Here is a 25600-nt window from a genome sequence, read left to right on the forward strand (position 1 = left end):
GAGTTTGTGAGAAGATGTCAATATGATGACCACATTCTGAAGTAGTGATTTCTGCAAAGTGCTAAACGAATTCACATTGATCTTACAATACTGGAGGATCTAGCTTTTGTCTGCTGGTACACAGGAGGCCTCTTTCAGCTCCCAGTGGCTTTGACAGAAGTGTGAGCAGGCCCCAACTATACTACAGACCTATTTCCATAGGTTCTACATGTACATGTTTCAATTAGTGCATGTTACAGCGCCATTTTTGGTGCTTCTGTAGTGGTATTAGACATCACAATTTCATATGACTTTTCTCCTTTTACTGTGTGCCCCCGAGACCTGTGTTATTTTGACTTGTGAACACCCTGGGAGGCCATTTCTCTCATGGCAGTGCAGCTTCTGTCTGGAGTATTGACCTTCCCAGACCTACAAATCATATTTTTTATGTAACCACGTGGATTTCATTTATATCCCTATTGAAGAGTCTTAGCTTGACTGTAGGAAGACTTTCCACATACAGAGTGGTCGTCTTTGATCATCCTTGTTGCCTTTCATTCAACCTTTTTCAGTTCTGCTCTAGGGGAGGTTATTACATGTAGGATAGTTTTATACAATAGCATAGTGATGGTCTCCGCTTTGGTCTCTATTCCTTTCCAAATACTCCTGAGCAGAGCATACTTCTGTGGGTAAAGTTTATTTTCTGCTACCGAACAGTGAGCTCGTATCTCCATGGTACTATCTATTCTAACATCAAGATCTTTCTCCTGGGTGGTAGTGATCTGTCTGGGGTCCATCACTGCATGTGTGAGGTTGGGACTGGCTACCCCGTATGTGCTCTGTTTCGCTTGCCATTTTGTTATCCAGTAATTCAGTCTCTAGTTCCTTGTTTCCCTCACTGGTACTACCTTGAATAACTTTGAGGCACCAGCAAAGTCTCACCTATCTGTTCATGCTGTTCCAGATCATAGATGAATACTGAACGGCACATCCCAGCACGGAGGCCTGCAGAACTGCACTGTGACCTATGGAAAGCTTACTCCTCCCACTTCCTATTTTTAGCCAGATGTTTGTCCATTGTAAGGACTTTCTTAGGCTGTAACTGCAAATGGTTCATATCACGGCAGCTCACCTCAGCTATAATTTCAAGGATGTATTATAAGACCACCTTAGAGAATGGACTTTCATGTTCTTTCACGTTTAACTGATACACTGTGGATGACTCATCAGTGAAAACACGTCATAAATAATAACATGATAAGAAAATCTTCAACTTTTCTATCTGGAGTGTAATCTGTTATGGATATTGGTCCCCAAATCCATCATTGCTTGTAATAGATGAAAAATGATTTGGTGTAATTCAACGTAGAGGTTCTGCTGGCATGCTGAATGAGTGACATGACAATGTCAGCTCACCAGGACCTCCAGATGGAGTTTCCTGTGCGTACTTTAACACATGCGTTTTATATATGTTTGAATCTACCTTATTTTCTTGTGTATACTTTAAGACATGTATTTTATAGATGTTTGAATATGGCTTATTTCTACATGTGACTTTTTTTTTATATTTCAGAAGTGTTTTGTACCTATGAAAAATGAGCAGAAACATTGGATAGCACTGCTGACACATAGCAAGTGCTGACTTCATTTCAGTGGGACACCTGGATTTCCTACAAGTTCTTACTGCCTGGAAGAGTAATTTAATAGGTTTTTATGAATAAAGGCAAATGTTTAGAAAATTTCTGCTTACCAAATGGGCTTTTCTCTTCCTGATGTAACTCAGGTGTAATGTCTTTGCTGAGACCTCTTTTGCTGGATGTCGTCCCAACTATTCAACAGACTGCTGCTTTGGCTCTTGGGAGACTTGCCAATTATAACGATGACCTGGCAGAGGCAGTCGTGAAGGGAGACATTCTTCCACAGCTCTTGTGTTCATTGTCTGAGCAGAATGTAAGCCACCATTGTTTTCTTAAGTAATCGTTTTTTTAAACTATTGCACAGGGAAAGGGAAATCTTTCTGTATCAGCTATCTGCTGTTATTCTAATATAGCAGTAAATGTAGTGAAGTCAGAGAGAGCATGTATGTTTTGAACCCCCGAGAGATCAATGTGTACTGTATACCTAAGTTTTACTTCAAATAAACTTTACTTTAAAATATCATTTTACCTTTTAGTGCACTATAGGAAATATATTCATGGCACTGTTATGTTTTTAAAATGTTGAGTGATACTTTATAAAAGTCCCTCTTTAAAAATGAGACAATTTGAAAGCTGTGGTGATAACTGACTAGGATTTGTCGATACTACCAAACACTTAAAAAATACATATAAACCCCCCTGAACTTGTGTAATGAAATATTAAATATCTCCATACATAGCCTTTTGGAAATCTGTAGCATGAGAAATATCAAACCACTGGCACAGGAAAATACACTGAAAGGTTTTCATCTTTGTAGTTGTCAAAACCAAACGATGTGTAGTCACAGTTGCAATGAGAATAAATCTGGTGGTCTCTTTTTCTCCCTTCTCACCATTTTTCCTCAAGTTTTGCATATATTCCAGCTTTGATTTTCCAGTGATCCTAACCTAGATTAACAGAAATACTTTTAAATAAGGTTCCTAATAACTGGAAAAAGAAAGAGACAGCTGAGAGTTAAATGCATTGATATCACAGCCATACTTGGGTTGCAGTTTTGATTTATTAGATTTAGGAGAAGTAGGATTTCAATGGAAATATGTTTTGGAAAACTATATATTTTAATTTGCAATCTTTTGAGGAAAACATAAATGTAAGTACTCACTGCATATTTTTTTGTGCATATAGGTCATTGCCTATACAATTAATCTTAAAAAAAAAAAAAAAATAAAGAAAAGCTAAAGAAAAACCTTGATGTCGAGATACTGGTATAGTATGGAAAGAAAGTTAAGGTTTTAGTTAGACAAGTTTATAACCATTTTGGTCCTTTTATTTCTATTTTTAAGGGAAGAAGTGGAACAAAACGTTATCCTCTCTTTTGGTTTGGAAACTACCCCCCTGCTACAACTGAAAGCCCTCACTAAATTAGCTTGAGTACCCTGATTTATCTCTTCCATGTTACTGCCCATGCTGTCGTTACATTGAGATGGCTGTAATTCAGAATCACTTGGGGCAGCAGCAAGATTAGTGTGAGGTCATGGAAAGCCTACTATGCCTTGGTGACTGAGGGCAAGTGAAGGAAACTCATTATCCAGTTCATGCAGAGTTTAGCAATGCGTGCAGTTTGTTACTTCCCATAGGCAAAAAAAACCCCACCCAGATACATTTCCATTCCACTCACTCTTCATGTATCAAAATCTATTTTAAGGAGCAGATTCTTTGAGCACACAATAAATACTGATTCTACTGATTTATGGAGAACAGATACAGGGTCACATCCCAGATCAATGTTTTGTCAATTAAACTGAGCAAAACACGGTTTTACAGTGTGTTCTGACTGTGCCTGTGAATATGGTTTGTAAATAAATGTGTTTTGAATAATAAAAACAAAGAAATGTTTTTCTTTGCCAGGAGCATAATTACTTAACAGAAATAACATACCCATATTTGCACAGACATAGACTGGTGTGAACAGCTATAGCTCCATTGGGTTCAGCAGAACTTAACGGTGACTTACATTACCTAGGGATTTGACTATTTGTCTGTACTTTCCCTTAACTTTTGTTCCCCCTAAATGATGTTTAATGCTTTGCTTGTAAATTATGTTTAATGTACTTGCTTGTAGGCCTTAACTTAGAAGACTGGATTTTTGGCATTAAGGAATTATATCAGTACCGGTAAACTAAGGAGGGTCAGGGCATGCATTTGAGCACTGGAAGATGACTGTGCTCTTTGATTGTTAACGTGCTCTGTGGTGTGGTTTTAGCTAATGCCAACCATCAATTCCTGCACATGGTTTAGGTGATAGCACAAGGTGGGGATGGTTTCCAATAGTATAGATGAGGCCATTGTGCTTTGAGGGATGAGGAGTTTAAGTGGATGGACGTGGTGTGCAGTGTCACTTTCCTTCAGGGCCAGGGAGTGGGCCTGGGTCCATTTTATTTCCTGTGAAGCCGTTGCAGATACTCCTCTATTGCCATACCTTAGTGCTTTAGATCAGACTTTTGAAGGTGTTTGGTTGCGCCTTACAGGATGCACAAAAGCACTCACGTGGTTCTTTGTTTCTCTGGACGTGATCCAAAAGGGATGTGGGCTTTGCATTAAGTTTTGGGTACCTTGACAGTAGGAAGCTAGCACTGTAAAGTGCCCAGGCTCCCTGTACAGAGCAGGGGAGAATCAAGCATCTTGGAATGAGATTAAAGCCAGCTGGCACACGGAGAGAGAGCCCTCTAGAGCTTGTCCGTAGGGATGGATGGTCTGTCAACTGCCAGGCTGGACAGCATACTCTGGGCACGTGGATGTAGCAGTACATTACTTGTGTCCCAAGGAATCTTGCACTCATTACTGCTTCATGAGAGAGAAGAACTGTCTTTCTCACAACTCGGTTGTCTCTGGCCAGAGTACTTTAACTGGGCTCTGAATTTTGAAACTGTAAGGCAGAGGAAGAAATTTAATCTTCAGCTTTCACATCCCAATGATACTTACGAAACTGCAGGAGGAGACTCAAAGGTGACTTTTGAGGGGAAGACTTTTAACTGTGCCTTTAGAAGAAACTGCAACCACCACTGCACTTTACATGGAACCCCATGATGTGTGCAGCATCATATGTTATATATATATGCTCAAAACATGTATTTGGCCCAGCACTGAGGGAGATGGGTAGAACTGACACAAGTGCTTGGATTTTGCTTGAACTTGTGGCAGAAGTGCCAAGGTGCTTAGTCCTGTTGAAAGTGAGCTGTTTCTGGGCACATGCAGGGGTAAAACTGCAGGCTGCCTGGTCAAAACCGAGGGTCATTCAGTGTTGGGTGTTTGGTGGGGTGGGTTTTCAGGATCTTAGCTGTGGGCTTAGGCAGTATTTAGGCATTTCAGGATTCAGATCCTAAAACCTTCTGTTGGATCTAATTCTGTGTCTCAGTTTCCTGTTTGTAAGTGTAAACAATGTGTTCTCATAGAGATATTGTGAGGGTGTATACATTAGAAATTGTGAAATATTGCAAGTGTCAGAGATGGGTAGAATTATTTTAGGAGCTTGCCCTGCATAACCTATGTAATATGGTTAAATATGTTAAGAGCTATTGGTTTTGCAGCTCTTATCATTCACTACTCGCTTAAACAGACTTATCTAGATTATTATCTTTTCCCCATATCCTCTTAGCCCTCTCATTTTTTTCCTGTTTGTTTATGCACTTACTGCAAATTTTATATCATGAGCTGTCTCAGAGAAGGTCTGTAAGTTCATTGTTTCTGTGATGTCTGGTGGTCCTGATCTGGATCTGTATGAGAGACTGCTGCTACTAAAAAAGTCTAATTTATGGATGTCTGTACTGTATTATGCTTTGAACTACTTAATGTTAGTAAAAGCTGTTTTTTTTTTCTTTTCTCCTGATTTGTATAGCGTTTCTACAAGAAAGCAGCTGCATTTGTGCTAAGAGCAGTTGGTAAACATTCTCCACAGCTAGCTCAGGCAGTAGTTCAGTGTGGAGCACTGGAAATGCTTGTGATTTGCTTGGAAGATTTTGACCCTGGAGTCAAAGAAGCTGCATCTTGGGCACTTGGGTATATTGCCCGACACAATTCAGGTAACAGGTTTCACAGGTGTTATCTTTCAGCTTAATGCTATGTGACAGTTACAATAAATTGCATTATTGTAATGTTCATAAATAGAACAAGATGCTGTTTCTTCTCTGTTATAAAATTTTAAATTTGGAATAAAAACCTACTCTAACTATACCCTTCTGACAATGCTGTACCTGTTGTGGGAAACTGGCATATCTGACACCAGCAGTGCCCAGTTACGAGAGGTGCTCTAAGAAGAGATGCATTAGGCCTGTGGCCAGGAAAAAACACTCTGCTTTATTCTCCATCGTGAAGAAATTTCAGAATCTTTATGTATTGTGTAACTGTTGCTGTGGAACAAAGTTTTTTTGCTTGACATTAGTTCTTATTTTATATACATAGTAAAATGGAGAAACCTAGGCAGAACCAAGTTTCATTCAGCTTACAGCAGTGCCTGCAGGATAAATGTGCCAAATTCATTGCACTGACTATATTATCATTAGCCAGCAGACCACACTATTTTCTGAGAGTCAGGAATAGATCCTAGGAATCCGATATCGAGCAGTTCACTGCTGTCTCACAAGCAGTTGTATAACTCACTGGCAGTGTCATGTTCCTATTTAAAAGCTGATCCACGTGGTTGATAATTCTTTTAGCAGCTATTTATATAGTTCAAGTAAAAGTTTAGAGCTATGAATCAAAGAACTGAGGGAAGAAACTGCTGGCTGGAAAGGGTGGGAGAAATCGCTTGTGTTCATATTGTTTAAAGTTAAACTTATTCTAGGATCATAACATTAACTCATGCATTTATGTTTGGTTTTGGCTCTAAAATGTACATAGACTGAGTTTGGAAGTGATTTTCTTTCTTTTTTTAATTGATATGGAGTGTTGGACTGTGGAAGGTATGGGAGATTTCCCCTTCCCACTTAGAGAGAGGGTTAACTTACTGGGACAGACTCCAAAGTTGTCAGCATCTTCCTAACAGACTGCTTTTTCTGGAGAACAAATTAATTCTTGGAGCACCTCTGTGGTAAAGATCTTCTTGGTCACCAGGTCTGAATCCCACCCTTGGTGGAAAATAATCGTTGCTTCTGTCTGAAAGATACTTAAGTGTCATTTGAAAGTGTTTGTTTGTATAAATGTGTGTAGTGTATCGAACACACCAAATTCCTTGTACAAATTTTTATTCCATGGTTATGAATTATTTATTCACTGACAGTGAATGGGTGCATGTCTCATGTCAAATTACACCAGCAATATTAACAGCATTTTCAGAAATCAGGTTGAAATTTTAAGTGCTACCAAGCTGCAAGCATCAGGACATAGACAGATCACTAGATGTAATCAGTTAAAAACCAGAACAAAACAAAAACCTGAAAAAAATTGTTGTTGTTCTGCTTGGCTACAGCCAATTTGGGGGATTTACCTTCCTCTATAACACAGTCACAGGAAGTCTCTAAAATGATTACTGAAAGTAGAGGAGTTATACTGAAAAAAGATCACTCTGTGCATGGTATGTTTCTTATACTCCTACAAGCATGCCTTTGGAACAGGATATTGTTGGAGATGGGATACAAAGATAGATGGACCTGTTCTTACCAACATCTGGTGTTTACTGTTTGAGAAACGCTGGATTAGACTCCCATGCTTGTGTTGACAAAATTTGGCAGTTAGGATTTTCTGTCATCGACTGTCTGTGAACACATATTGCAGCTTAAACTCTAAAAATAGTTGGGTGTGAAATGGTTTTCCCCACCCACAAAAAGTTTTTCAGTTTCAAAAATTGTTTCAGTTCCAAAGTGGGACAACATTAAAACAATTTTTTTTTCTCCCCTGAAAAGACGGGGGGGTAGGGAGGCTTATTTGCCCCAGCAAGAAAAGTTCAATAATTAGGGCATATGTCTGGGATGTACGTGGGAGACAGATTGAAGTCCTGATCTGTCTTAGGCAGGATGTGAACCGCTGTCTCCCTGAATGCAAGCAAAGGCTCCCAGCATTTGGCGATAACTGTTTGCAATGGGAGTATCTCTCTGCTTTTAATCAGAAATTCCATCCATGACCTGGTAAAGCTGCTCTCTAGGAACTGCGGTGTATGTTCCCATGAAAATACTTCCAATCTGAGAAATCAAGACTTCTCCCCCCGATGAAAACATACTCTGGTTAGCAAGTTCCCTACTGTCTTCATACAACAGTCTCTTAAAATGCAGTTCTTCTGTGAACAGATCTCTCCAGAAGACCTATGAGATTTTAGGTCAAGACAGATGTCTCATGAGATTTCAAGACACTAGAAATCTTGTCAGGTCAGATTCCAAAATTTAGGAACTTACTCCAAAATATACAGATCAGTGTGCTGTAATTTTGCCATTCATTATTTCTACTATTTGTGTTTGAAAAGAAGTGTAAAGTGTTCCGCATACCATCAAAATACCATCAGATCCATGAAAAGTATTTTGTAAATTCTTACTTATACTATATTCAATTACTTTTAAAATGCAAAATTCTAATGTTTGAGATATGCAAATAACTTAGCTTTCCATTTGCTTTGCCTACATAAAAGGTGTAATTTATTAATCATCTCTTACCTGCTTCAGCATATTGTAAATTGGTAGGAAAACAAAAATAAAAAACACTATTTATACTCAAGCATACTGCTGAGAGTGGAATTACGCTCATTTTCTGTCATACAGTGGCTCAGCTTGGAAGGGACCTCAGGACGTCTCTAGTCCAGCTTCCTGCTCAAAGCAGGGTCAGCTACAAGCTTAGACCAGGTTCCTCAGCTCTTCAGTGATTTGAGTCTAGCAGTAACTTTGTCTTATTCCAGGATATAAGCTTGTCCTGTAATTAATGACCTCCAGCCTTCTCCTGATTAAAGGTTTTCCCACTGGTTCCAGTGGAATCTTTAGCTCTGTGGTTGTAGCAGTCTGCATAAACCTGTGATTTTGAAGTGCAGTCTTTGGACTCCTTGTGGGGATTAGAGTCTTCCTATGTGGCCATTACATGATCACACAGTCCTCAGAAAAATACAGTATTGGTGGTTGTTTTGGATAAAACCTGTTATTTCCTGTGGATGCACCTGCCACCACAGCAAGGTCTGTTTGAGAACCCTGGTCTGGTCTGAAACTTGCATTTGCTTCCAAGCAAAGAAGGTTTTGCTGCTGCTCTGCTATGTGAATATGACATTTTTTCAGAGCTGATTTTCCTTCTCTGGGGACTACCTGCACACTCACTTTCTCACCTTCATCTTTTCTCCCTAATCTTTTTTTTTTTAATCCATACTATTATTGCCAACATGTTAACATTAATATGGATTTTTTTTTGGTAACACCTTAAACCAGTTTAGATCAATCCTGTAAGACTTCCCATTGATTTCAGTGGGTATGTAGTCAGGATCTTACTGACTCTTCTTTGTTCACTTTCCACTCTTCCTGATCGCATAAACCCATGACTAGGCCTCAGCTTAGTTTGAATTAATTTCTTAGTCCCTGATGATTACTTTTGTATTGAGACAAATCTAATCTAGTACAACTTCTAGTTGAACTGGTGACATTTTAAACTCCAATGTCTGTCTTTATCGGTCTTTCTTCTACCTCCATGTCAGTCTGTCTTCATGTCTGCAGTATCTCCATTTGCTAAAATCTTCCTCATATTGTTCTGGACAAAAGTAACTAATTTATGGTGGGTTCTGAGTCTTGGCTCTCTTGTCTCTGAGCATATGTAGAATAACATTTCCTACTTTCACTCACATAGGGAGAAGTCCTACTTTATCGTCATGTAGTTGGATAGGTTCCTTGAGCTGTGCCCCGAACTGAAGTTCCAAGCCCAGGGTTTTCGTAACTGTCTGTGGAATTAAATGATGTTCATAAATCAGTTTTTCCCTGCTGTCTTTCTCTTCTTCAGCTATTGGTCTTATCTTTGCCCTTATAGGGCAGTCTTGGCATAGTGTTCAGAAAAGTCTTTTTGTAATTTGTACCAGCTATTTTAATTTCTTTGACTGAATATTTGTTTTTAGAAATTTCTTCTTGACAACTGTATTTTGTCCTTTAACTCTTTCTCAGCCTTCATTTTTTTTTCACCTCTATGTTTTGTAATTGGATGGCAAAGTTTCATGAATCCTTTGGTGTATAGTCTGAATTAAAGATGTTCTACCAAGTGGGAAGGTTGATTTAGCCTCTTTTTGAGAAAAAAAGAATTACAATTATCATAGAATCATTAATACTCAGAATTGTAGTTTGGGGCTGTTTGCAGGGGAATGTGATGGGAAGATCTATATTTTCTTTTGTCCTTGCCTCAGCTTTCCTGTTTTTCTGACAGTCCATTTACTGCTTGTCTGTCTTTTGACACATGGTCCAGCCCTCCATGTGGTAAGTTATTAGCCATGAACCTTATAAACACCACTGGAAGAACAACCATTTAATTAACCATGACCAACAGTAACCATCAGTATTTAAATGATAGCAGCCTTCTAACAGCAAGAGCTGATCTAAATTGAATCGGATTTAGTTTCCTCTTTTAAAATAACTTTTATGGTTACTTCTGCATGCCTGGGCGTAGCTGTGACCTTAAAGTATTGCTCTTTCTCTCCCTACTTGAACTTAATGATTTCAGCTCACAAGGCATCAAAGAAACCCATTCTTCTAGTAGTATCCTGTCCTTCTTGACATGATTTTCCTGGTATTAGCATCTCCTAGCAGACTGTAGGCAATTGAGTTGGTTGCTCTGAAGTTGCTTCTGAGGCACAGTCGGATGGATTAATCTGGATTGTCGGTCACATCATGTATTTCACTTGGTCAGTGTACAGCATCAAAATACAATTTGAAAAAATCAAGTATGGCTTTTTCCATGAAAAGCTGAATGTAGCTTATGCCACTTATATTGATTAGTTAGTTTTCAGGTTTGTTTTCAGATACGTTTCAGGTACATTTCATTTCAAAGTTGTAAAACTAAAGGTAGAGCATTCGGGTTTTGTTGAAATCTTATGGTGTGTGTGTATTTGGAGGATGCACACTCTACATTTTCAGTCAAACAGTTATTTGAAAAGTGAACCTTGAAGGGTTAATTTTGTATTAGTTTAAAAATTACTGCATTATTTATTATAATTTTGTGAGGTAATATTTATAATTTCTTTAAAATATTATATCATAAAATAACATACAGTGTAAATATTTGACATCACATGTATTGGAGTGTGTGGCTATAATTCACTAATTGAAAACAAATCTGGTCGGGAACATTATTTGGGTCTTAACAACGTAATGATGACATGACTTACAGATTTCATGAAAAACTGTATTAGTCTATGTATATTTAATGAAGTATGCTATATTTTTCTTAGTATGAAAATCTCTTTATGGATGGACTATAAATCAAAAGCTAAGTTAGAGTCTTGAAATACAACAGCCATATGTTGCCATGGTACTATAAGTCAAGATAAATGTTAAAGATAATAATGGATATGCATAATAAGGTGTAGCAAAACTGAACTAAAAACCTAATAGATTATTGAATCCCCCATGATTTTTACCACTTTTTCAACACTATTTTAAAATAGCACTGCTTGGTTATAGTATAAATTTTGCTTCTGATATCCAGTAATTCTTATTTTAGGATTGTGATTAATGCTGCATACACAGAACTAATGAATTTCTAATAGTGTAATTTTTGTCCATGTCAGCTAATCATATGCTCAGATTTTTTTTTTATTTTTTATTTAAGTGCAGTTAGTTAAGGATATTGTACTGATCTCAGACACACAATATCCCACTGATGATATTTCTCATTTGTCTAATTGTGTATGATAACATTTTCATGTCATTAAAGTATAAATTCTGTCTTGTCCCATGTATGGTAGCAAAGCCTAGTTTTGATCAGCAAGTTCCATTTTTCCAGTCTTTTATGTAAGATAAATCTTTTATGTATGTTTTTTGTATTTCTGTTTTTGGCATTTGATCTATGCTAATATCTGCTTATCATTTAAAGAGGGTAAAATGCTCTCTAATTAGGTGGTTGGTAAAATTTTGGTACTTTGGCTTTCTGTGTTGTTGTTAGCCATGCATAAAATGCTTTCCTATTGATCAGTGTAGAATAGCCAGGGTTTAAACAGCTGACATCTGCTTACTTTAAAAAAAGAAAAAGAAAACAGAATAACAAACCATTTCAGCCTAATCTACCTCAAATGTGTGCATGTAAATGGGGGTCCATCTATTGACCTGCATTCTTTTCAGTTGTGGATTGGTCCACACGGTTTATGAAACCAGGAGGGCTGATTTGAAATGCAGATGTCGAGACAGTGAACTACACCCTCCCCTTTTTCCTTTGCTGTATCTGTCAGGGTGAAAAATGGCTTGCACAAGGGTCAGTCACCCATACTCACTTAATTACTTTCCTTGGACCTACAGAACTGTCACAAGCTGTGGTGGATGCAGGCGCTGTTCCTCTTTTAGTGCTCTGTATCCAGGAGCCAGAAATTGCTTTGAAAAGGATTGCTGCTTCAACTCTCAGTGATATTTCAAAGCATTCTCCAGAGTTAGCACAGACAGTAGTGGATGCAGGAGCTATCGCTCACTTAGCTCAGATGATCCTGAACCCTGATGCTAAACTGAAGGTACATTTAAAAATTATTTTTTTTTAATCTCCATTATACCAGTCATTACTTTATATTGAATCAAAGACACTGATGTGCGTATTTATTTAGGAAGCTCTTGTTTGGTGTGTTAACAAAATGTAACTACATAGTTAGTGACAAAGAGTTCTGAACACATTCACAGATTTAGCTACTAGATAAAAACTGCTGCTCTGTGAGGAACAGCTAAACTAATCTTTAAAGTGGATAGTATGAGGGTTTTTTAGAATTATTTAGTATATGAAGAATGCAACAGATATTTTTAATAGATAAAATTTGCACAATTCAGTTACAGAAAAGGTTTTGCATACTTAAGATTATATTATAAACCAGTTAATATTAAATGTATTATTGTATTTTAGAATGTACTATCTGATTTGAGTGGCTGTTGTCAAAGGTTTAATCACTAGGGTTTAACTGACAAAAAATTGTTTCTTAATACAGTTTTTCTGTCTTACTCTAACAGAAACAGAAGACAACACAAAAATGCCAATTCAAACAAATAGATAGAAGTGATTTAATATAAGGTCTAACAGGCCAAACTTATGCAAATAAAGATACTTTCTATATTTTTCACTAAATTTTAAATTACCGTTTTAAATGGTATATATATATTTTCTTTTTTAATACATAGCAAGCTTGAATGGGATAAAACAAAGGAGAAACTTTTATTCAGGAACCAGCGAATGTTCTGTGCCATTATATTCGTGCATGAATTGACTCAGTGAATTGTAAAATAGCTGTAATTGTTTTCCCTATCCTGCTTTGTTTTCCTTGATGCAATAGATTTTTGTGTGCAGGAGGAGTGTGTGTTATGGGATGTTTGTATACTATTGATTTTATAACAATTTTTATTTACTAGCGTCAGGTGCTGTCAGCTCTAAGCCAAATAGCAAAGCATTCAGTGGATCTTGCAGAGCTGGTGGTTGAAGCAGAAATTTTCCCAGTTGTGCTCACATGCCTGAAGGACTCAGATGAATATGTCAAGAAAAATGGTGCAACTTTAATTAGAGAGATAGCAAAGCATACGCCTGAGGTAAAAACCTTGAAAATGCAAATACAAGGTCATATCATTAGATTTTACACTTTAAATAAAATACAGGATTATTCTGTCATTTGCTTTTCGAAAGGGACGGCAAATAGCTGTTTGGCATGTTCATTGGAAAAATATGGAAATGCTTGCTGATATTACGAGATGTGTATTGAATATGAATTGGGTTTGAAAACTGGGAATCATATAATGTATACCTAGCTACTTCATTCCATAAGATATCTGCACAGAGAGGGAGTTTTAGGCTGACAGTATTGTCAGTCCTAGGTATTAAAAATACCATGACAAAAGCATCACAGAAGTCATGATACTAGCTAATAAATGACAAGATCACCCTATAATAATAATAGATGGTGAGTGTCTTTTTAAAAAGTCTTCTGGGGTGCTGGGATCACATTTTAATTATTTTTCCAATGACAATGAAGGTCAAAATTCTCTTATTTATTATTAAACTGATGGTAGCTTCTTTTATTAGCTTGAGTTTGTAATTTTAGTCTCAGCATTTGCAGTGTTTTTGCCAATAATTGATATAGGAAGGTGGGGATGTTTGGCGAAGTCAATACAAAACAAATAGGAAAACCAAATAATTATAACTATGTTAATATGTCAGACCATAGAGATAATTAAAAGGCTCTAAATATGACTCTGGAATGAAATACAAGCAATGTATTTGTGGAACGCACTAATGCTGAGCACAGCCATTTCAAAATCGTGATACTAGATTAACAATTGAGAAGTGTTTAAACATGTATATTGTGCTGTTTCTTCAGCCTGCTAGTCTTTAAGCTGCTGGTGATTAAAGTTCGCAGTCTTGTCACGTTTCCTCTCTGTGCCTCATGAACAGCGCAACTTCACTTTCTCAAAAAAGTGAAGAAATTATCATTATCAAAGGGGGGCACTAGAGTCGGAAGCCAGAGGCCAAACTCACAAGACTGCAGGTAAAGTCAGAAGAGCTGCCAGCACAGGATCCTCCATGCAAGGGGAATTGGCCATTCTAGCAGCTCTCCAAAGGAGCTGTAGGAATTATCTTGGTAGGTCCCAGTGGGAAGTCACAATCCACATTTGACTCCAGAGTGACAGTGATCTCTGTCCATCTCTGAGCAACTCTATTCAAGCAACACATGTTGCAGCAGAGACAGATTGGCAAGCGATATTTCTAGAGGAGATGGCTGTGTTAGTCATGTGAGTGTTGTGGCTTTTAGATCTCGGCTCTTTATCTGCATATGCAGTAAAATTCATGTGAAGGTCGGGATCTGGGGGACTTGCAGTGGGGCCTGAGGGTCACAGCACTGGGGAGCGTGTCTGTGCAGGAGCTCTGTGCGTCCAAAGTGCAGATGGCTGTGCCCAGACGTAGGCTTGGTCATCACTGGCTGCATTTCACAATCGTGTGAACAGTTTTTCCTAAGTAATAACTTTAAATTCCACCTAGCTGTTTCATGAATGAAACAATCCCCTTTTAAAGGCTCTAAGGCAAAGGTGGATTTCATGTTTATACAAATCAACTGGATGGGAAATCCACATGCCTCAGTTTTGTTCATTTAATTTTGACTTTTAAGAACATGTTTCATTTGCTTTGGAATCTTTGGGAAAAATGGGATATACCTAACAAGATAGAATAAAATAATCATAATATGAAAGTATTTTAATTTCTATGCATTGTTGATATCATACATACTCTATTGTTGTCCCTCAAGTGATGTAAGAAGTGATACCTTTTGGAAAGAAACATGTTGCATACTTGATTATCACTTGTAAGGAAGGCTATATAATTTGGCGTTCTGGGGCAAACTCCATCGCCCATCAAGTGTGTTCCCTGGACACCTCCCTCGCAGCACCCTAACGTGGCAGAATGGCGTAGTCCAAGTCGGTTTTGCGCATCCGTGACAGTTGGTTTTGGCTTTGTGCCTCTGGGGGGGGATCCACCAAGGCGCTTATGCTGCAGAGGTTATCTAGAATGCAGGTAAGAGGAGGAGTGGGCCTTTCCCTCTGTCCCTGCACAGAACATATGATGATGGCCTGGGAATGAATGGGCACTAGTATGAAAGAGTATCTGGCTCAGTAGGTGCATCTTCAAGGGCATTAATGTATTAGGCTGTCATTTGCATGTTTCTTTGGTGTATACTAATGGAGTTGAGAGTATGTCATTCCATGCTATACAGCATCAAGAATTCAGAGTCCCGATTTCCTTGCAGTAAAGTCAAAAACAGAGTAGCAAACCAGCTTCATTCCCGAGAACTTCATGCTGCACTTAGCGCCCAACAGTCTGTATGATACATCACTCTTATTCCAGCTTTATTTTGTAAATCAGGAGCAATACATTTAAAGACTTTTCTAATGTAGTGCTTTATGCCTGTTGATACCTCACAGTATCTAATCTCTTCCATTTATCTTTTTAGCTTTCACAGCTTATAGTAAATGCAGGTGGAGTCGCTGCTGTGATTGATTGTATTGGCAGCTGCAGAGGGACTGTCAGACTGCCTGGCATCATGATGCTTGGTTATGTAGCAGCTCATTCGGAGAACCTGTCAATGGCAGTGATTGTCTCCAAGGTTAGCTATCACTTTGTCGTCTTCCTATAATTCTTCAGTGGTATTCTGAGAAAGATACAAAGTAACATAGGCAGAGAATGTTTTTTGTGACAGAATTATATACTTGCTGTTGACGAATGCACTTTCTCCAAATATTGCTGCTTGCTATGGCTGAAATTATGTGGTAACCTGATCAAAGTGTGTCTCTGTGAAGTTAAACCTTTTATAAAATGTCCTGGTTTAGTTTGTGAGTATCCATTTGTATTACAGCACATGATTTTTCTGTGTTGCAATTGCATGGTTACAGAAAATAAGTCAGTGAATTTCTATGGTCTGTTTCCTCTTAAAATGAATATTTGTGGCTACATCAAACCCCTTTTTGAAACAAGAATGTTTAATGGCACGTTCTTCATTGCACTAGCATGACTCTGCTAGTACCTCTAGAGTAGTCTGGCAACAGAAATATTCAGACTTGAAAAGACCTTAGTAGTACGGTTTGATTCAGTTGTGCAAGTGACATTTCAAATGAGATAAGCAATACATTTTCAGGTTTAAATAAATTCTGCTGGACAATGGTATAGAAGGGACAGAATGTTCAATATTCACAATAGGTGAAATTAGTGCCTGACATAGCATTATCCACATCAAAATATTAACTAATGACAGGAGGAAGGATGTAATTTCACTAGCATTGTTGGCCCATTTTCACACTATGTCCGTCATTTAAAATATACTGTATGAGTGGAAACAATGAAACAATAAAAACAGAGGAACAGAAATGTCTTCTAGTAGGAATGTGAGTTAAAAAATGGAAATCGCTACAATATATCATCAATGAGTATGCAGGGAAGGTAGCAGTGATCAAAAACATACTCTTCTGCATTTGAAAACTAAAGAAATAGACAATTTTTCCTTGCCCTCTCTGGAGACCCTTCTTCTCTGGATGTGTCTCTGTCTCTCCACTTTCAGGGATGCCTCAAGCAAATATGCTCCTGCTGTTGAGTGCTTGACATTAAGTAGGATGAATCCAGGTTTAAGTTCATGAGGAAGCACCTAAATGATAAATTTTTGAAGAGTAATAATGGTTACTACTATAACTGAGTGGGAGTGCAGTGAGAGATGTTGTAGGGATCTGTGCAAACTCTCATTAAATTAAATATTTTAATGAATGTTCCACAAAAGAAACCCAAATAAACCCAAACCCTGTTTTTTTTTAAAAAATTGCTTCAGGGGAAACTAAGCTTGTGGAATGGTACTGTGCTGAGGACAGGGCTTGGTAAACTGGAACCATTTGAAAGAAATGCACCGTGGCATAACCACATGCAGTTACACATCTGTGATGTTATGATGTAATGATGGAAAGTGATAGCTCCATTCTGCAGTACTGTATCCTGGAAAGGATGAATTTTGAAAAATGATTTTTTGGATCATACTGGAAAAATACTACATTGTGGTCTTCTGCTGCAGTGCAGTGGCAAAAAAAAAAAAGACAGTTCAGTCCTTTGCAGTATTAAAGAGTGGAAGATGAAGCATTATTGGAAAAGAGAAGTTAATCTATATAGTTCTGTTATATAGTGCATCTAGTAAATGATTCTATTCTATGATTCTATAGTATATACTGTATATAGTATATTCTGTATATAGTGCGTATAGTTCTGTTGTCTGTATTTGAAAAGGATCTTGAAAAAAATCTGGAGAGTGTACAGAAAAGACTAAAAAATGATCCATGGGATGGAGAAAAAGGTGTTCTAGTTAGAGGTTTAGTAGCCTTGCCTTACCTAAAGTAGCATGAAATTATTCCTATTGAAGTATCCTGGCATAAAATACCAGCTACTAAGTAGCTCCATAATCCTGTGGAGAAAGGATTAAAGACTGTGACCCTGAACCAGAACAACTTCAATAACAGCTGGATGTGAGTGAGGTATTCTCTGTCTCTTGATGTCTTCAAATCAAGAGTTGAAACATTTCTGGAAGTTATTGGGTGAGTCAAACATGAACTATTGGACTCAAGAAGAGGTTAGTAAGTTGAAATTTAGTCCTGTGGATTAAAAAAAGACTCAATGATTGAGCCCCTCTGGTCTTAAACTGCTTTGATAGATTCATAAACACTCAAATTCTTTCCTTTTCAGTCTGACAAAACTGAAGCCTTTACTGTTAGTACAGCCTGAATTGTGTTATGTATTCCTTTTATCCCTTAAATTTGTGTGTTAGCTCAAACTGCCTTCTGACTTAGAACATTGAATCTGTTTCTTTCTTTAACTGGATTTATTAAGATTTATTAAAAATCCTTGCTAGTCATGAAGTTGTAAAAATATGACACTACTAGCATGTGTTCTCTTATAGCTTATTTTAGAAGAAGACTGTAAATAGAGAAACATTTTCTAACAATCTGTATCAGTTTCAAGTTGTCCTTCCCTGGTATAGGTTTGTAAAGGTTGTGCTTTTGATTAATGCTACAGGGAATACCACCACTGTGTGCCTGCTTGATAGAAGAACATGAAGATCATATTAAGGCAGCAGCTGCTTGGGCCTTGGGACAGGTTGGAAGACATACTCCTGAGCATGCACGAGCTGTTGCAGTAACAAACATACTACCCACACTGCTTGCTATGTATATGGACACACGCAGTTCAGAAGATCTTCAAATGAAAGCAAGTATATTTGTAGTATCTGCAGTATGAGATATTTATTGTAATCAACAGGTATAAGTGCTTAAAACCTACTAAATGGTATGTGCTTTTATTGATGTTCATCAAGTCACAGATTTCCTGGGTGTAGGGTGTCTGAAGGCTGTGTGTCATTTATTAGGACAGGCTGGTCCTAACGGGTGTGCATATGGTGCATACCAAATCATATAGTACAGCCACAGCAGTCTAGTCCCTCACTTTCTTCCCAGTTTAGAACAGAGTTGCATACATCCATAAATGCTGTAATTTCTTGTGAGTGACTAATTTCTAATGATCTATTTTTTTTAAAGTGTAAGCTTGTCCTTGTAGTAGGTTTGCTTACATTTTTATTATTATAATAAAACTGTAACAAATACTCAAAGCTCTGCTCTTGAAAACATGCAACTGTTCATGTTTAAGGCCTTCCTTGTGTGGGAGCTAAAGGAGTTGTAGTTTGGTAAAGTGTATTTTTGAGCAACAGTAAGTGAACCAGCTGAAGAGTATAGTATGACAGGATATGGTCTCCCATGTTGTACTATGCTTCTGTACATTCCACTGAAGTATAACATTCCAGATCTGTAAAATAACTTTTGTATAGTCATTTTCAGTGGTACCAAAATATCAAGGCCAAATTAGCTGTACCTATAATCCTACCCAAGAAGGTCATTACTGCTTGTAGCAGTCAACATTAAGTCTGTTTTCAGAAACTAAGCACTGATGTACAACTGTTACACTCTCTCTTTCCCCCTCTGCCTGGATGGTAATGCACTTTGCTATCCCAGACCAGCAGACTCTCCTAGTAAGCCACTTCTAAAATACAATCTTTTAAAATGTGTTTTGACTTAGCTTTCTTATTATATTACAGTACTTCAATTTACTTAAAGGGTCTACTCCTGCTTCCATTGTAGTCAAAAGAAAATTGCCATTACTTTGACAGTAGATAATATAATAAGAATATGATGCACTGTAGGTTCTGAGGTTTAATAAATTTAAGTAGAAAATTGATTCTTCATTAAGTGACCTGATAGATATCATAGTTTTTGTTCAGAAAATGCTCTTTGAGTATTCTGATCAATTTGCTTTTTTGATCAGACTTCAGTGATATGTAACATGAATTCTTGTTGTTTTCATTGATGTCTCACTAGAGAAATTTTATTTTGCATTTCAATAGACTAAAAAAGCCTTAAAGAACATCCTTCAGAAATGCACGTATCTTCCAGCACTTGAACCATTGCTGCATGATGCCCCTCCCAATATTATGAAACACATTGTTGGGCAGTTTAGTAAGGTAAGAAAAGGCTCTCCTTGATAAGTAATGTTAATTGTTTTCCATTTAGCAAGGAAGCTATCTTTCCAAAGATGAAATCTCTCTAAAGGTCCCAGTTGTTTTCTCAGAATCCTCAAGCATCCCCTGCAGAAGCAGTTTGAAGCATCCCGTTCTTTCGTCCGATAAAGCTGGATACTGTTTCATCTGGAACCTGCCATAATTCATCCTAAGACTGGGAAAACAGTTGCTTATAAGCAAGGTGTTTTTTTCTTCCTTGCCTCTTGAGATTGAGTGGAATATTAACTCACGTGCAAATATTTTCACTGAGCCAATGTATCACATAAATCCTAACCACATCTGTTTTAGATAAAGTACAAGCTGTCTGTACAGGAGTAACTTAAGTCAGGTATTTTACAATAATCTAGAGTATAAAGCCTTCACCACTTTTATCCTCATTAATTTTCAGTCTCAATTAAGTAAGTGTAAAAATCCCAAATCTTTTCTCTTGCCTCTCAAAATTTGAAACTGTTTGTTATTAATTACATTGTTGATTTGAGTGCAGCATGTAAAAAGTGATACAAATTAATCAAAATATTTAAAATTATTTAAGTAATTGCTAACTAATCAGGAGATTTCCAGTGTCTGCGATATTCACCAGCTGTTGGGAATCCTGCTCAGTTATAGACTATCTTTAGTGCAATACTCTGCTGTGTAATCTGTTAGCAGGGGGTACCAGGCTCTCTTGGTGAGGTGTTCTTTCTGGAAATGGCCAAGTAAAACATGCTTGATATTCAGTTCTGATTATCACAGATCTGGAAGCACTACTGTTTGTATTGCAGATTCCTGATTACATTGCCACACTTAGGTTTGTCCTGTCTTCTTGCGAAGACTATACAAAGATTGGAGATTTGCACAGAATCCAGTGCCTTTTGCTTCTGTGTGCTGACTGGAGCTATTAATGAGCTGAGTGCATAGTAACTGGTTACCCAGTGTATAGATTTGAATGTTGTTTGCTGTTGAAGTGGTTTTGTACCCTTCATATCAGCTGATGGTTTTTTTCATTTTTCTTCTTCTACAAACAAACTATACTTGTCTGGCATTTGGTCTTCTGAACTATACATTTAAAATTAAGTTCTCTGCAGTAAAAGCATTTTTCTCTCCTGTATCATAATTTGGGAATTTCCTATTCTTAGAGCTGTGGTGTATTACTTCTGTGGGCTTATTTATAGCACAGTAAAAGCCTTATTTCCGAGCTATGCTTCAGAGCAGGATGCTGTCCATTCTTGGTGCTGGACTGTGTCATTTTAGCATTATCGTTTTCAGGGTCTGTGCAATTCTGTGCTGTCTCAGTTTGGACTGGGGGAAGGGACTGTGTCTCAGAGGTGCCGTCTGTCTTTAGGGCCTCTTCCAAGAGAGCTTTCTGCTGTCTTATCCAGCCTGGGAGTCACAGTGTGGAGGAGGAAGGCAGGGAAAGGGCCATATCCTGTCTCCTTGCTAGTTCCTCCTTGGCAGTTCTTGTTGTGGGAGATAGGTGGAAACAGCCGTCTTTTCAGTTCCCACAACGAAATGTTCACAGTTGTTCCTGACACTTCTATGGAGCATATAAGAGGGAGAAGTCTCTATGCTCCCCTGTTTTTTCTTTACCTGTCTATTGATTTTGTACAGCATAGAGGGACCAGAGAAATGAAGGCTGTTTGCCTATATGCATGGCAGAAATCTCGTCTTTCTTTTCCTTCATCCTTTTAGGCAGTCCCTTCCTCCTTTGAGGCTCTTGTTTTACACTGAGATACAGTCAAATTTATGGCTTGATTTGTGTGACCAGTGTGAAGGCTTACAAAATGCTTTTGCCCCCACAGTATGTAACTCTCAGAGTTGGTTTTGAACCTATCTGGTTTTGTTGTAGATGCAGCTGATGTCTTGCATTATGTGCGACCCCCCCCCCCCTTTTTTTTTTTTTTAATATTATTGCAGCCCTTGGGCCTATGGACTACATGCTGTCATTCTCCCTCGCCTGGCCCAGCCCCCACTGCCCTCCCTCCCTCCTGTCTTCTGGACAGAGCTGCATATCGGCATCACTCAGGGAGCACAGAATGTATTGTCTGATCATTTCTGCTTCTCATCCCCTTTGGCTGCAGAAACTTCACATTTTTGCTTTTTGTGTGTGTGTGTGTGTGTAAAAGGCTTCCATGGCTACACAGTGTGTTGTAAGATTTTAATATCTAGGAATTTAATAGTAGCATGTAATGCTTCAAGGCTGCATTGTTCACTTGCAACAATTCTCAGTATTGTTTTCATGCACTAATCTATACTAGATCATTATAATGATATAAAATTCCGCTCTACAATTAAACTGTGGGAATTGACATAAAAGACCTGAATAACTTGGTTTAAGTGGAACAGAAGCTTCTGTTATTCCATGTTAGTGTTCTGTTTTTATTATCTCTTTAATCTCCACAATCTTATTGTCTCCATAGGAATAATTCAAGAAATATTATTTATGTAAAGATAAATATTCAATTCATTATTTTTATATATGTTATGTATTAAAGCACAATTTAAATTATGTTATAACCATAAAGGGCTGGTTTATGATTTTTTCCTGTGCAACTGGGTGTTAAAATACAGTAGTCATTACAGATGTTGTACCTCTGATGTTCCATTTTATCTGTCCTCTGAATTAAAAACAGATAAGCAATATTTGAACCTAATAGCATACAGATTCCTTTAAAAGAATTTTTTTTTAATGTACTTTTCTGTGTGTAGGTGTTACCACATGACAGTAAAGCACGTCGTCTCTTTGTAACAACTGGTGGACTTAAAAAGGTTCAAGAAATAAAAGCAGAACCTGGGTCACTTCTTCAGGAATATATCAACACTATTAACAATTGCTATCCAGAGGAAATAGTAAGGTAGGGAAAATGAAATTTAAAAAATTCATCCTTAGAACATTGTTAGATGTTTTTCACAGGAACAATGCAAAGCAAGAATTTAAAATATTAATTTAACTTCTACATGAATTTTGTTTTTAATAAAACAGCATAACATTTGGTTAACTGCCCCAGTGGTAACACAACCGCTAGACACGTACCTTTGACCACCTTCTCTTTTCTGATTGTTTTTGGAATCAAATTTCTTTGTAAACAAAGCCCAAATAATCAGGCTCTTGCAGGAAGCTGGGAAGAACAGTCGGTCCTGCACTACCCAGACAGACTCTGAGGCTTCAGCACAACCGCTCTCATATTAATGAATGTCTGTGGGAAGTTTAGTTTATCTTGGTAACTTATTTATGGATTACTCAGGCTCCAAAATACATGTATTGGTGAATCTTTGGTTGCATCCTTGACTTCCCTAAGAGCCTGTCTGAACTAGTGTATTCAGAAGCTCCTTTGAAACTTCCTCTGATGTACAGAGGGTCCAGAAGCTCTCCTGCACAGTTGCTCTGCCCACAGCTGCCCTTCCTCCCCCAGCCTCATCATGAGGCTTAAGTGTTATATAAAAGGACCATACACCAGCTGTCTGCACCAAGTTGAACTTTGCCCTTAATGAATACAGAAACACTATTAAATAGCTTACAGTCAAAATGTCACCATCCTAAATTGTAATAATGAGAGAAATGCCCTCCTAGATTCTAGATATCCATTTACCAGTCCTTCACTCCATCAACACATCAAAAGGATGTTGCACTCATGCGCTCCCTCTACAGGCTCTGAAAATTTGCATCATCAATTTTAATTATAGCAACAGAGTTCTTCAGCTAATAGTAGCTACAAACTAAGTCACACAAAATGAAGCCCTGTATGTCTCCACAAGGAAAAGCCAGTGGCTGGCAAATGGGTAAAAGCAAAATCATAAAGAAACTTCATTCTGCAGCTAATACTTCAGAGGGAAAGAGGACATTTGCTTATGCTTTTCTGGATATAATTATTGTTTCTTTGTTACAGCTATTCCCCCCCCCCCCCCCCATAAAAAAAGGTTACTCATGTAGACTGGGATGTAATAAAGAAAAGGGCCCCTTCGAGCATCTCCTGCTTGCCTCTTTGTGCTACTGCCTGATGTTGGTTGTGCTGCCTGAGGCACAGCTGCTATAATAGACTCCAGCTCTGGGTTTGTCCTGGAGACCTGTTATTTTAGGCTGTTTGCAGACTGAATATAATAATGCATTGAAAAGTTAGCTTTACAATGAGAGAAATAATATGAGTTTTAAAAAGGGTTACATTATACAGAAATCATCCAGAAAATGAAAATCAACAAGGTAAATGGTTCTTCCTTCGGTGTGAAAACGTTGGGGATTTCTACTTGAATACATATTAGGCATGCATTACATGGAAGTATGTTCTTCTCTATAGTTAAAGCTTACAGGGCTCAGAGATGACAATTTACATGCCTGCAAAACCAGAAATATACTGAGATGTATGTTTTTAGAATAACACAGTAATATATTTTAGATACTCTTGACCTGGAAAACAAGAACTAAATGCAGCTTTGGTGATGCTTGCATATTGGAAGCATGTAGTTGGTCCATTGTGGAAAACCAACTGAATGACAGCAGGACAATAATGGCACCATAGAGTCCTACTCTAATGAAAACCTATTGGATAATCTCTGTCCTTGAGTTGGCATTAGAGACAGAAGGTCATTGTGATAATTTTTTTTGTTCCAGAATCAATGTCTCTCACATTGATGTAGACTTCACATTAGCTTTGGGGTGTGTGCCTATGTTTGATGAACAGCTGTAGACTATTGTTGTCTGGCAGCCTATGGTTCTGTGTAAACTCATGCTTTTTTATTAAAGGCCATAATTTCAAAAGAAGTTAACATCTACATTTCTCAGTAAAGACAATGCTTATGACTGCTGAACTTATCTAAAAACTAGCCACTTACTTACATGCCCTAAAAGAAGCTAAACATATTTTTGAAAACCTGACTTTTAAGTATAAATGATAACATAAGTTGAAAAGCAGGCTTTTAAAACATTGTAGGGGAATAACTGTAGAATTCCTTGACCAGTGTTTAATGCTAGGATTTTTTCCTGATCAATAGAAATATGAATAGTGTTTCATTACTTAGCACAGAACATGCCTTGTAGTCTAATGCACAAACAAAATGTTTCTCTTTCAGGTATTATTCCCCTGGATATTCTGAGATACTTCTGGAAAGGGTGGAAAATTACCATCCAGTTTTATAAACTTCATTTTTTTATTAGAGCTGTATTTCACATTTATGCCTTTATGACTATAATACGAATACAGCTGTTGAAACTCTTGTTTGATTCTGAAATCTCCTTCTACTGTTTGAACTACTGAAAGAGCTCAGCAATTCCAGCAAGCTATATTTTGTTCTTTATAAACTTGTTTGATAAGTTTTTGTCCTTTTTGTTTTTTCTCTAACATTACTACCAGATATTGTAGCATATATGAATGGAATTTCACGCAGGGGTGATGATTTATCACAGAAGCTTTTTTAGAATCAGTCATTTCCTTTTCCTTCCACAAGAAAGGTTTGTTATTATCTCATTCAAATTTTACCATTCTCAGTACTGTAGCCATTTTCCCCTTTTGCTTTTGCATATTGTTTAGAGCTTCCCAAGCTCGATGAGGGGGAAAAAGCTGGCCCCTGTGCTTTTTTCTAATTATGGAATCCATTCTGCACTGAGATATCTCCTACTGCTACCTTTCAGAAAGTAAAGTGATGTGATTTTGCATCTCCAAACACGTTAGTAGCTGTTAAATAAAGAAATAATCATTTCTGATGATGATAAAAGGGCTGAATTCTGCATGATATGATAGTGTGGTGGTC

The 25600-nt window shown here is 37.6% G+C and overlaps 1 protein-coding gene across 1 annotated transcript; it reads left to right on the top strand.

Moving 5' to 3' along the window:
• Positions 1-1761: 1761 nt before the first annotated feature.
• Positions 1762-25174, top strand: SPAG6 (sperm associated antigen 6). The gene is made up of 9 exons (XM_010580432.1): positions 1762-1929; positions 5513-5696; positions 12069-12274; positions 13155-13328; positions 15740-15892; positions 18331-18522; positions 19709-19825; positions 22568-22713; positions 24923-25174. Exons 1-9 carry the CDS (start codon positions 1768-1770, stop codon positions 24987-24989), a joined length of 1401 nt encoding a protein of 466 aa, XP_010578734.1. The 5' UTR covers positions 1762-1767; the 3' UTR covers positions 24990-25174.
• The last annotated feature ends 426 nt before the right edge of the window (positions 25175-25600 follow it).

Source organism: Haliaeetus leucocephalus, unplaced genomic scaffold (genome assembly GCF_000737465.1).
Source record: "Haliaeetus leucocephalus isolate CR32 unplaced genomic scaffold, Haliaeetus_leucocephalus-4.0 Scaffold0, whole genome shotgun sequence".
NCBI lineage: Eukaryota > Metazoa > Chordata > Aves > Accipitriformes > Accipitridae > Haliaeetus > Haliaeetus leucocephalus.